The sequence below is a fragment of the Petromyzon marinus genome, chromosome 40, assembly GCF_048934315.1.
Source record: "Petromyzon marinus isolate PM22_M1 ecotype Great Lakes invasive population chromosome 40, UKy_Petmar_22M1.pri1.0, whole genome shotgun sequence".
Taxonomy (NCBI): domain Eukaryota; kingdom Metazoa; phylum Chordata; class Hyperoartia; order Petromyzontiformes; family Petromyzontidae; genus Petromyzon; species Petromyzon marinus.
The window spans coordinates 555290-569595 of NC_133706.1; the positions used below are offsets into that span (position 1 = coordinate 555290).

General features: G+C 41.6%; 1 protein-coding gene across 7 annotated transcripts in view; it reads right to left on the reverse strand.

Annotated features, from left to right (window-relative positions):
* Window positions 1-14306, reverse strand: part of LOC116950725 (semaphorin-6A-like) — a 176650-nt gene that overhangs the window by 68439 nt on the left and 93905 nt on the right. For all 7 annotated transcript variants that reach the window (XM_032968723.2, XM_032968722.2, XM_076073000.1 and 4 more), the window contains 4 exons: window positions 12523-12583; window positions 9292-9354; window positions 5148-5249; window positions 17-107 (listed from right to left, as the gene is read on the reverse strand). In XM_032968723.2, coding sequence (XP_032824614.2) covers window positions 17-107; window positions 5148-5249; window positions 9292-9354; window positions 12523-12583 — 317 coding nt within the window. The remainder of the gene's footprint in view (window positions 1-16; window positions 108-5147; window positions 5250-9291; window positions 9355-12522; window positions 12584-14306) is intronic.

Genomic DNA, 14306 nt, shown 5'->3' on the forward strand with positions numbered 1-14306 from the left:
AGCGAGAGGTGCTCACCAGAAAAGAGTGCCACGTTGCTCTGCCGTGAATCGTAGGGACACTTTGCCATGCCACTGATGTCTTCTCCTTCCACCTCCAAGGTGTCAAGCTGTGTATCAGCGAGCACGAGAAAGGAGGAAGGAAATGGAGCAGTAGCACAGGTGAGAGAAAAAGCTTTGACAACAACTCCACAGCTGAAATCAAATTTTAAAAAATCGTAATGAAATCTGTGGGAAAAATAAACGCACACACAAAAGAACTTCTAACCTGATAAAATAACTGCCGCTGCTGTCAAAATGCTGTTGTCAGTTAATTAGTTTACCTCGAATGACATACGTTTTTATCTGCAGTGAGGAGTGCATTTTGGGGCTGTGGGTACACGTTTTCGGGTGTTCACGTGTTTTTTGCCGAATTTGTTCAATTAGCTGAGGTTTAAGGTGTCGGTTGAGAATTAATTTGAAAGGCACAAATTTGGTCCGGCGCCATCGGAGGTGATGGCCACAGAATCACCCCCCCCCCTTCCTCCGCCGCATTTCTCCAACACAGACAAGCGCTCAGGTTATAGCAGGCAGGCATCCACTTGGTTTATCATTCCAAGGGTGGGGCATCATGGTTTCTACTCCAGTCAATTTTACTCACCGATCCATCCACCCATGTTGAAGGCAGCCGTCTAACAGACAGACAGTTTCGTCCCATCCACACTTTGTTTCAACCACCACACTGCAGGTCACCTTACTTCTCTTTCTGCTTCTTTGCTCGTACTGCTCCACTTTGGAATTCCCTCCCATTGTATCTTTTTTTCCCAAGCTCTTAACAACAACAATAAGAACCATTCACAAATCAAGAAATATGTTAACTATTGTGAATTACAACTTTTAAAATGCTATTTTGTTGCTAAAACAATGATGTTTTTTCCATCCTTTGGGCCTGTGCTGGGCAATTGTGTTAAAAAAACATAAAATAAAAGTGAAGACAGGGTTGCTTCCACCACTCTAACATAAAACTGAAGCCCTTAACTGAACCAACGCGTGCAAACTCACGTCATGAGGCACAGGGCCCGTGTTCGCTCATCGTGATTAAATTTAATTTCCCTCTACTCTCTGCCAATTTATTATTACTAATACACACTTTTTAAGATTCGTTTCTTTTTAACCCACGATTTAATTTTTAGATAGCACAACTTTGCAATTAAGTAGACCTTGCGGCATGCAAGATAACGAAGTGGCAAAAAAATAGGGTTCCAAAAACAACCCAAGAGATTTTATCCAGATTAAGTATGCCATTTAAATGAAGTACAAAAATAATGCTAAATGATGGGGCAGTTTTTAAAAAGTGACTGCTAAATTGATTTGATAATGAGCAAGGAAATTATTCTATCAAGGTCACATAATTATGTGCAATAGTAAATTATGTGTCACAGAATTAATTATCAACTCATATGGGCACGCAACATTTATTTCACATTTACATACACCACGTGTGACAACACATAAGCTAAATTATTTTTAAAGCAAAGGAAGTGTGTATTTTTTTTATTTAAACTCTATCTACCACACCACAAAAGGGTTTAATAAACCACAATATATCCAGCTGCCAAAACGACTTTGTGGCCAAATAATGATGAAGTGCGTTCATATTCCCTGACACTGAACGCAAACGCATTTGTCTTCAATAAGGCTGATAGCACATTAACGGGAACGTTATAAAAAATTCTGGCAGGGTGATTAAATGCGAAATAATTAATTAGCATCGTAGCAGAATCGTTTAGGTGTACAACAGGTGACATGGCTGGTTTTTAGGGGGGGGTGGGGGCCTGAAAGTTAAATGCATGACAGCTGCCACACCTTGTCTTCACTCACACGATGTACAACGACAAAACCCCGACCTTCTCCTGCCTTCACAGGACGCATCCTTCACCAACTGCCACCCGCCGGCCCATTCGATCTGACATTTAATACTCATTCCTTGGTCAGGAGGCAATTACCCACTTCATTATTTCCAAAGAGCCCCAGAAAAACTTATCTGAATGTAGGTTGCCGAATGCGGGGAGAATCCGGCGCTGAAATCAATATATTTGAACCAAACCTCTCTTGTGATTTTGTTAATTTAATCAACTTTAATGTTACATGCGGAAAGCCGACGAGACACTTGGGAGATTTTGCTTGCACGTTTTACATTCGATGGTTACACGGTGCAATGGTGCCTGGTTTCTCAGGTGATAACACCTTAATTCTGTGACACAATTAATCCTAGACACACCTACAGGAGGCTCGATTAAGAATTCATTAGACATGTTGTAAATTGCCGTTCCGCTTTCATAATTCTACGAGGGAAACGAAATACCTAACTTCAGATTATTTTTTTTACGAATAGCCTATTAGTTTAACTGAAAGTCATTCTTTAAATGTGTTTTTATTTACAATCAATTTCTTTTTATATTATGTCTATGGGCAATAAGCAATATAATAGTATAGCAATGACTCTGATCTGTATAACAAAGTACATATATTTTGTTTTCAGGCCATGCCTTATGTACAATTTATTGAATTACCAGAAGTCTCCAATTGCTTCAATTATGGTTGTACATTTATGGGAAAGCTGCCATGCAGGGAGTTTGGTTTTGTTCAGATTTTGTATCATAAATATTTACTCTTTATGAATAAGGGTATTCAAAACAGCATTAAGTGCCTGCATGCTGTGATTCATTGCACTCTCTCCTACTGTGCATCTATATTTCTGAAAAGTGCTGATCTCTGCATTTGAACAAATTTGGTTCCATGCATACTCTATGCCGGAGGCAATTAACACCGCTATTGTAAACACTATAAGTCAGCAATTCCAGCACCTTCACCGCTATTGCTGTTGTCACAACTTTCGTTCACCACCATCAACACTATCATCATCCCCAACCACTGACATTTTAAATGAGCTAACAGCGCATAGAGCAGCAGTCTCAAGCAATGCATGTTTTTCATGTGCAGCGACATTTTTTTCCTCCAACCTCTTATAAAATAGGCACAAAGGAAACAATAGCCACAAAGGGTGACCTTCTCATGGTGCTGTGCCAGAAACAAGGAAGCATTCAGCTAGACGTTTTATTGTTTGTTTGATGTACATTAATCCTCTTTGCCATAACAAAGACATCAACGCGGCCTTTGGACCACTGAGCCCCCATGTAAGCTAATCCCTATTGAGGCAGAATGGCTTCTTGGGTAACATCAAGGCCGGTTAACCAATGCGAAACCGTCGCAAGTGTTTATTAATTTCTCCTCTGTTAACTTATCCCCGAAGCATGTGGTTTATACATTTTTCACAAGACCACCATTTTAGAAGGTTGCATAATTTCCCGTGGAATTTATTAATTTTTAGCCATGGATGCATTAATTATTTGGCAACAAATTCACGAGCTAACCTGAGGTTATTCCTTTTTTAAAATAAAAACCATTAAGTCCTGTTTTATACACGTGTATAGTACCGGAATAGCAGCTTTGACGATGCGTGTGCAAACGGTTTATTTGTTTCTTGTTACAGTTGCTTTTATTGCCACTGCAGATGCTGAATTAGATCATTCGTCCATCCTCAGAACCCCCCACCCCAACACCGACCACTGAGGACAAAGCCAGTGCAAAGATAACCCAAGTACAAAGCAAGTTTATTTTGAATTAATGGCAACATCACAGGGCCAATGATCTGGCCAGCAACTTTAAGGGGTTTCTCCACATTCATTTTGTGAGGCAGATCAAGGATAGGTACGACAGTGGGGATGGTCACTTTACTCACGGTCCACTTTAGACTACTCAAAAAGTTTACAACGTGTACGCCCATTTCTTTAACAGTGTATTTCTTTCCGGTTGCTAATAACACATAGGCTGAGGGATCAAAGTAAGCCTAAAGGCACAATTTGTTCTGTGTTTTTCAGGAGGAGATGCTCATTAGTAGGAAGCTACAAAAGCCTCATGCCGATAGAATTGTGTCTACAACAGTTGAAGTTAATTTAATTTTCATGTGCCTTTTGTTAATTAATAACATGCCACAGACATGTGTACATTTTGTACTATGGATTGACAGGACTTCCTAACGTGTATGTCTGTGATACAAATATGCTATGTTTAGCTATAACACTGTTCGGCGAGTGCTGTCAGCGAGCACCTATTAAGGCCAGCAGAGAACCCCAGGGTGTTGGTGTGACCAAAACTGCACCCAGTCATTTGCAGGTGGTTAGTGCACTGCTCAACAATCACCGCTACAGGGTGTTAGTTCAACTCCTGGCCACACAAAACACGAGTGGTAAATGGTATATAAACCTGATCTGGGATTCCCCTAGGCCGATTCAGCCTAAAACGAACAACGTACGTGATGGAAGACATGCTGCAACTCGCCGCTCAATCCACGTGATTTATTGAACTTGTCATGACCTGGGGATCATGGTGAGCTTCAGGAACGATTTTTTGTGTCTTGGTTATACTCTCCGTCTCATCTGTACTGACCTGGTCGTTCTGTTTCTCTTCATTCAAACCGTTAACGTAACGGAATAAGTTGCAGGAAGAAAAACCAGTCAAATTTTCCACGCACATTTCAAACCGCGTGTCACAGATTCAAACATCTATGTAAATTAATGAATTGTAACATGCATTGTGCATGAAGTTTCATCATCGCTACTTGAAAGACAAATCTGGTGGGACGGAGACATGGTGCTGACCACACCTTGCCCTCACGTGGCTCTCACGTGCCATGCTGGAACTCAAGAGGTGCTCGCTAACAGCACTGTCTAAACTATTTTTGTAACTAAAAAATGTTTTATTTTATCAGGTAAGGCCCACTGACCTATTAGCTCATTTTCAGAAGCGACCTGGCCACAAATGATAGCTCAACCAAGTGGAAAATTATAGCAGCCAAATACTCTAAACGCGTGTTGACTGTAAATGTGGAGGGAAAAAGTTGAGGAGCCGGAGAAAGATCCACGCGACCACAGGGAGAACATGCAAACTCAAAATATATAGGCGTCAGGGTTGGTATCGAACCCATGACCCCCTGTATACGAGGCAAGGTAGCAAACATCTCGCTTCCCAAGAGTCTCGACAGGAGTTGGGATTGTGTGCGTAAAAGTGTATGTTATACTGCGCATGCTTTTTGTGCTTTTTAATCTTACCAGGTAGTTCCTGCACATGGGGTTGAAGGCGTTGGTGCCACACACGAACATGCTGTTGTCTCCTCTCCTGAGCAGCACTTTAATGTAGTTCCGGCACTCCGCCTAGGCACAAGGGGTGAGCGTTTCTTCCCTCGGCACGATGTAAACACGATTTTGACGCACGAAAATACGACGAGTCATCCTCAAATGGAAACACCACTGGCTTTGAACAAATAGCCCAAACCCACAGGCGAGCCTAAACTTCGCAAGCAAGTGACCAAGAGAACCAAAGAGGCATGGAACGATTCACTACCCCCCCCCCCTGCTCCGAGATACTTTGGGATTTCCAGGATATAGGTCACAATTTGATTCAAGGAGTCATTAGCACCATCTTACTTGTAGTGTTTGTTTCATTGTCTTGTCTCATTCAGTCCGTTAGCCTAAAGTTAACATTTGCATATCATTTCCCTAAATCACCTAGCTGATCAATCCGTAGAGCATTATTTCATGCAAGTTTCATGAGCATGAGGAACTGTAATCATGACAAGCCGACAGTAGTTGTCGATACGTTATAAGCAATGGAAGTAAAGCGAGTGGATTTAATCCATCTGTGTGGCACTCGGCATTATCCCCTTCCATGTGTGGTTTGTCCACACATACTCTGGTTTCCTCTCGCGTGAAGCCAAACACACAAATTTAATTAGTCAATAATCCTAATGAAGGACCCTTCAACAAGAAAGTCTCAACATCGCAGTGAGGCTTCCCTGGATAAACAAAGGTTATTTTACCTTTTAAAATTGTCGGGACATAATTGGTGGTGCCAGGTAAAACGTGGACCTCACTAATGCCGCCCAAAGTAGAGTGATTCATATCTCTGCAAGATGTGTGTGTGGTTTGAAGAGTTAGCAGTGAAACAAAAAAAGGCCATTAACAATTTGAATGTAAATCCTTTCTCTGTGGGTTACTGAAGTTAATAATGTAAAACTGCTTTAATTTAAATCTCTATTGATTCAAAGTTGTACCAAACGTTCAGAGGATCTATTACAAAGACTCTGTATAGCCTAAGACAGGGGTCACCAAACTTTTTTCACAGTGGGCCGGATAACTGAAAGAATGACGAGCGCGGGCTGCATAATAAATAAATAAATATTTCTGGAGCGTCGGACCTGTGCTGACAGCTGGAAAATCTGGGGGCGGGAAAGATGCGTTTTTGTGTGTGTTGCCATGGAAACCATGGTAACGTGTTGCCATGACGTTGCCATGGAAACCATGGTAACGTCAGGGCGTAGGCGGAGCTACCACGAGCCGGGGAAGTACTTGGGATGGCGCGAAATAAGCCAACTTTACAAGAAACAAGAAAATCTAGATACAATAATTTAAAATTTAAAATAGTACATTTAAGGAACACAGCGGTAAGGAGGTCTTTGCACGCGTGAAGATCTCCTAGTATTCTAAACATAATATTTAAATTCTATCACAATGTCTCGTGTTCCATACGTTTTATCAACCAAATTCAAGTACCGTGTACCGTCGGCGGGCCTGATGGACTGACGTCGCGGGCCGTATCCGGCCCGCGGGCCGTAGTTTGGTGACCCCTGGCCTAAGAGACTAATTGACATTTGATTGTTTAATGAGAAAAAATGAAAGTGGGGCATTTTCTTTTTGTGATAAGAAAACAAAAGGTTCCTGGATTTCTTGTTCCGATTTAACATAAATCAACACGAAATCATAATTAGAGAAGTTGTGGAGAATCTAAGAACTACATCCCCCCCTCCTCCCCGGGTTGTCTGCTTGCCCCCCCTCATGAACCAGGACACGTACATGGTCCTGATGAATATTCGTGTGTGGTTATTGTTTGTCTCCCAACGTTCTGCATCGGGTAGCCTTTGTTCTTGTGTATAGCAAAAATTAAAAATAAAGCATGTTTTTTTTTTAAAGTTGCAACGACATAAGCAGACAATACACACCCTTCCACATCTGTTTCTTCACATAAACAAGAAATATTTAAAAAACATTTTAACACATCCCATCAGCCATACAGCCTTTTCAGAGTAAATAATTTCAACAGTATTTCGTCAAATCTTGACTTAAAGCTTTCGTGACTGTAGGAATTCATATTCTTTGGGTCTTTCGGTAGCTCTCCCGCTATATTTTTTAACCTGATGACGATTGCTCGTGTTGCGATCGAAACGTCGTGATAGTTTTCTTATTTTTCAATCTACGTGGCTTTACCGAAAGACCCAAAGGATATAAACAGTATTTCGTCAACACAAACTCTGAACCAGTTTTGACATTCAGTGTCTCATCAATAGTGTCAGGCTCAGCATCGCATCAGCAGATTCAGGTTCAGTGTCGCATCGCTGAGACACTGCATGTCAAAATCAATCCAAAGTCTGCTTTTTTTGAACCCATGTGGCCTAATGTCTGCTTATGTATTGTTACAAAAATTACCCGTTCCATTGTTTTAATAGCTGCGTTGCTACACCTGTGGGGAAAGTGTCTGGCCAGGTTGGGAAAATTACAGATTGGCTATGCGAGCGGTGGTTGTCCTAGCTATGTCTGGTTAGACCAAACAAGTGTCTCTCAGATGCCTGAAGTACCTCCTCACAGTATAACTGCATTTATTTGAACTGTACAACAGTCGGGCAAATAATATGGGTGATAACTGGAAATATCAAGTTCCACAGTTTATTGTTAATTTTCAACTTGAAAAGTGATATCTTTAGAAGGGCCCCCAAAATTGGATTTGAAAAACATGCAAACATTCCATTACATTTCTCCCTGTGATTGTTTAACATGTACATTTTCAAATGACTTCATCTGGATCCTTTCATTTTTTTATCGAGAAGAAATGAAGGCAACTGTAATGACAAGTTTAATTATAGTCCAGTGAATATTCTCTAAGTGGACTCGTTATTCCAATTGTATTTTCTTGTCTGCCTTGAGTGAAATTTTACCCAGTGCAACGCTGTTATCTATCCACAATTAAACAGAATTGCTTCACATTATTGTCACTTATCACAAACAACAACATACCTCGGGAGATGTTCACTGTTTGTTTCACTATGTTTCAAATTTTGCCATATAAAACAAATTTTGGTGACAGTTACATTTCTTCTTTCATGGGAGAGCAGTAGTGCAGTGGTTGGCAGAATGTTTTATGAACCCAGCTAACATAGTTTGATTCCGTGCCACTGTTAACATCAGTGGTGTGTCATATCTGAACTGATCCTGGGTCCCCTTGATATTAATCAATGCCCTTCATCAACCTGCGCTGACCAGTGAAGGTGAAGTATAGTGAAACAACCCCTATGACTCATCTGTTTTAGAGGGTCTTCATCCAGAAGTCGTTTTTACAAAAGGTGACAAATTATAAATTGTATTTATTTTATAAAACGTGACCACAAAACATCGGATGATTATAACACTTACGTGGGCTATCTTAGCCATGTGTATTCAACTTAAATGCTGTAAAAAATTATAACCACCCTTTTAAAAGCAACCATAACAATAATGTTTGTGGTGTATAATATTGATAATTATATAGTTTAAAAAAATGTGCATTTCAATCATAGCTGTGGAAAGATTACTGTAAAAGCTCCTAGTTTTTCTATCAGGTGAAATTCAGCTCAATGATGTCCATGGACAGACTGAAAGTGGCATTGTGCAGTCATATATCAGCGTGATGAAGCAACTCCTCTCAATACAAGATATGCCAAATGAGTGAACTGTATAACGAAATCGGGGAATGGGGGCATGGGGGCCTGGTGCATGCGGCCTCCTGCTGTCCTTGCAACCAGTGAGTGCTGAAATATGTATGAAGCCCTTCTGTTCATGCAATGTTCTGACCTGTAATGCAAGACCCCTGAGGGATGGATGCACCGCTGCTCCGGAGCACTAAAACCCTGCCAAAACCAGTGGCCACGTGCACGTGTGATGTGAGGGATAAAGAGAGGACGCCGGGAGCAGGAGGAACGGTGTGGAATGGAAGTGGACAACGGTGGGAATCAATGTAGGTGACTGTGGTTCTTAGGGGAGGGGTGAGGGTGGGAGAGGGCATAGACGAAATGTGAGCGAGGGGTAGAGGCTGGTAGGGGTGGGTAGAGGCTGGTGGAGGCTGCAAGGAGAGGAGGAAAGAGGGGTGTGGGCACACAGTTCGTCTCACCTCCTGTTTACCCTTCATGAAGCACGTCTCCCTCTCCTGTTTACTTGACCTCCAAGTTAGCCTCTGAGAGAAGGAAATGGACAAAGCAGCAGGATTTACACTTTACAGAGCTCCCTTCCCCCCTTTCAGAGCACACAGACAGGCCGCCACAGGGCTGCACGCTTTTACTGCTCACACTGAACACTGACAACCCTAAACCAAGGCAGTGCTAAGATTGATGCGATAAACTTATTCAATCAATACTCGAGTTTACAACTGTGTGTTGAGGTGAAAAAAAGGAACCCATAATATAAACATGGTTAAATTAAGGAAAGAAGTCTATAGTTTCAACAGTAGAGCCTCAACAGACCTCAAGCAGCTTTGGCAAAATGTAATTGCACTGCTATTAGCAACTCTGGACAATGCTGAAACAGCAAAGGTGCATGGTACAAGCAAGTGCTTGCTCACACCAGCCTAACGAGCCAATTTAGAGGATACTTGGCCTACTGTTCCATGCTGGCCAGACATGTTGGAAGGGCTGGGAGGAGCACTCACACTTTGCTCCACCACAACGAGGCGGTTGGGTGGGTGAACGTAATAAACGTTCACCTCTGGATTGCAAGCCCAGTGTGCTAACCATGACACCACGGCAGTATCGTTGCAGACTGTACTCGACAGCAAACACAGAATCTTGATTCACGTTGATTTTATTTTTGGTGGTGGATCACTGTTATATTTGCAAGCATTGTAAATCACTGAATTTTGTGGTCGTCTCATTTAAAGGTGAAAAAAAACCATCAAATCCGTTGCCTGCTTCTCTTGCAACGCAACCCAATACGTGCAACGGAGACAGGAAAGCGGGCAAAAAAAAGATCCCCGCAGGATGTCGAAGCCACACGTTTATTTTTATTTGCAGAGAAACATGGTAAACGCTATGCTTCCCAGCAATGCAAGCTTAACACACAAACCAGGTGTGGCTTCCTTTAGCCTTCCATTGTGCCAAGAAACATTAATCATTCTAGCTTCCGTCACAAATGCTGGCATTAATCTTAAACTGGCTACGAGCGTGCATTAACGCTTTCCACGCGTCACCGTGTATTCAGGCTTACGTACATAACGTTCAGCACGGAAATACAAATGGATAAATTTTAAACCATTTGGCACTTTTTTGTGCATCTCTGTTGTGTTTTTCAACTTGATCATCTTTTTTGATCCCTTCTGCATTAATGCACATGAATGGTGTTTCATTCCAATCGCTGGTCAGAAGAATTTCGGCAATCTCAGGGTTATGTGTCCCAAAGGCTTACTGCAGCCAATTTGATTGCAGTTAATTTGTACACTGTAATTACTGCTGTAAAAAAAGCCTTGACTGGGAAAGCAATTTGGCAGTTTTACCAACATAATGCGTCAACATCTTTTAGCAAAAATAAATGCACTGTGAAATTTGGTGAATAAATTTAATGGTGTTTGAATGGCCTTGTTAAATATGGAGAATTGGCCCAAAAATACGCTGAAAAGCTAATCACAAAACTGCCAATTATCATTAATGTATTTTAAACAATTGCCACAATTATTGAAAGGACCTTATTGTATGATCTCACTGTGAAACAAAAAATAAAAATTTTTGTTCCTGGGTAGTAAGTGTTATTTTCTAATTGCTTATGCCTCAAACGTACAGAAAATGGTTATTATTATTCCCCACAAACTTTGCTTTTGTGACCAGGACACAAAAGCAAAGTTAATAATCCACTCCATTAATAACACTGTGTAACAAATTTAATCATTTTTTGTTCCTGGGTAGTGTTATTTTTTAATTGTTTATGCCTCAAAAGAACAAAAAATGGCTATTATTCTTCACAAACTTTGCTTTTGTGACCAGGACAGTGATATTTTGAAATTTACCTATTTTCAATGAGAATTCGTGGTGTGCATTTGTGTCATTCCTTCACATAAAGTCCTGGTCACAAAAGCAAAGTTTGTGGGGAATATTAGCCATTTTCTATACTTTTGAGGCATAAGCAATTAGAAAATAACACTACCCAGGAACAAAAATCGTGTTACAGTGGATCTTTATTTAGTCTAAAATCAAATGAGATAAGAAATCAGGTTAAAAGAGAGATTTCATCCCACCTCTGTCTGTAGATTAATCTCTTGCACGAGCGATGAAATCATAGGTGCAAAGGCAGAAATTTGACATTTTGGAAGCTTAATTTGTATCTTGAGCCTTCATGGTAATTACACTGTAGCGGAATGCGTCTCCCGAAGCACAGACATAATAGCCTGGCACTTGTCATCTGGCTGTGAATTTTTTTTTTCCCTCATGAAAAAGAAAGATCAGAGAACACGCTTTTTTAGAATTATAATGTAGGTGTCAGACACTCTGCAAGTTCAAGACATTTTTTTTGTTCTTTCCCGTTTAATGGGCATTATCGGTTTACAGTCTTTTTTTTAAAAGGCAGAGGCACTCCGTGCGGACTTGAATATGGCGGAAGCAGCATCCAAACACTTTATCAAGGCAGAGTTTGCCATCTACTCGGAAATGAAATAATTACAAAAATAATTAAGATAAACAGAAACTGCAGCTACCACAACACCAGCACATTGAACTTTGTCATTAGGTGCACAAGGGTATGCAATTCACAACCTAAACGGCCCTGAATACGTTAATAGGGCAATGGAAATGAAATACCCCCCCCCTGCCCCCAATACTTTTCGCGTATGTAAATGGAAAGTTAATTAGACAAGAATTCTGGTTTGCTGCAACCCTGGAGCGTTCATAATTAGCAAATCAGTAATTCCCTGGTGAACGTGCAGTGGCCTGCTTGCCCATTCTTAATAGGTTCAACAGATCAAAGTGGGAGTCTCAACCAAATAAAAAAATACATTTTGTTAGTTTGTCTATTAAAAAAATATATAACACTGCAGACCTCAAAACAGTCCGGATGCATTCAAGCTCTGCTGCCTCAAATGTGTAACCAGGAAAAGTTATGCGGCCGAGCATGAGTGTAGCCGATGTGACTTAACAGGCTACCCTTTTAAACACACACACACACACCCTACCAGCCACGGAAATATTGCAATTAATGCATCGTCTAAAATTAAATTCAAAACTGTGCTCTCTTGCAAGCCGCACGAATTAGTCGGCAAAGTCGCTCTGCGGACCACTGCTCTCTCGCAGGGCATCATGCCGCTGAAACACGGCAACTGATCAAAAAAAGTCGCGCAAGGCAGTGATATTTCAGTTGACCTCACCTTGTCGTAATATATCTCATCTGATAGGGGCGCGTCCAAGTCGAGGCCATAGATGTGATCTCTGCAAAGGGAAAGGCACAAAGCTTCACGTGGTAGCTTTACATTTTTTCATTGAGCAATTTCTTTTTAAGCGAGCTTCCATGCGGAGCCTCACTTACTAAAACGATCAACTGTGCATGTGTTTGCATGAATACGTCTGCACATTGTCACCATTCATGCACGCGAGTGTGTGCATGGCAGCGCTGTGCTACGTTAAGTGCAATGGCCAGATAATTATTTAACTGTAACAGAGCCAAACTTTTCCACGACACCCAGGTGATATTTAAAAAAACTTTCACAAATGAAAACCCACGTCAGGCTCATGAGTGTGAAGTGAAAAGTAGAGGCGTGTATTGTGGTGTTAGCCAATCACCCTCTTTACTTATGAGGACCTGTTAATTATTTGGTGAGGCTGCTGCATCTGGCAGCGATGCAGACAATTGCCACAACAACTCACGTTCGTCAAGCACTGCCTTCACATTTTTTAAAAATAGGCGACGATTCAGCCATGGGCTCTTCTAAGAGCACACAGAGAGAGGCCTAGGTGCTGTGAATAAGAGCCATTGAAGGAAGGGCCATTACCAGAAACATGACCTATTATATTGTTATTAATGCGGTTTTATTGATGAATGTGTTTACATGTTTAGCGTGTGGATAAGTAGGCTCAAGTGGCATTTTGTTAAACATCATAGGCAACATCGTCCTAATAAGCTCAAAAAAATTAATTAAGAAAAAACTTCCAACTCAAAACAAATAAATGACAAGTACACTCCTGTAAAAGCTCTTGCCCTAGTGTAATAATTATGTAGATGTCTATCAGCAGAATGCAAATGCATATAATAACGTATTTTGTTCTCAGAAAAATGGAAAAAACCTCACACAAGATAACAGAGCATCACAATGCTGCCCTTTATGACTGAGATAATAAAATAACATTACTAATTGCCCAGCACACAACAAAGTACACAACAAAGGCTCTTTATTAAACTGGCTGGCCCAGTTTGGTTTCGGGGCACTTAGGACGCAACAGCTATTGCCGAGAGTGCCGTCGTCAAGGGCTGTGGGGGTGGTCCAAGGAAAACGCTACCCGAGCCCGTTTGCGCCACACATTTGAAACCCACACGCACTGCACCGCCCATACACGGCCGCCACCGGCGTATCCCTTACAGCTGTGCCGGTCCGCACGTAGGCACTTAACAGGTGGAGCGCGGGGGCCCACCTGTTAACGCACCACGGAGTGCGCCAACATACGTCAAGCCGAATGAGACTGCGCATTTTTTTCTCATCGAGCCGCACCTGGTATGTACCTGTTACCAGGTTACCCGCCGTGTGTGTGTGTACACGGTCGTCTTTGGCATACATCGCAGAAATGTTCAGCAGGTGACATGAGGGTAATCAACACAGAAACCCGTTCACTACTCCCCGCTTTGACATGGACCCTGTCCGTGATGATGAATAAAAACAAACAAACAAAAACTGTTTGCTCAAATAATTTAAACAATTTTCAACCAAAAAAATGATATGGGTCATATGTATCTTGCTTTTATTTCAAACAATATAAACCTTCCTTTTTTGACGGCCCCCAAGCTACCTGTGTAAATATTATATTCGAGTCACCCACACACCGTGCGCTCCCATTCACCCCCGGCGAGGCAACTCAATTTGCTGTGCACGTAGCATGTCAGCTGCAGTGCTTGTGAGAGGCTGCTGATGGGGTTGGTGGGGGCAGGGGCTCCGGGCGAGGC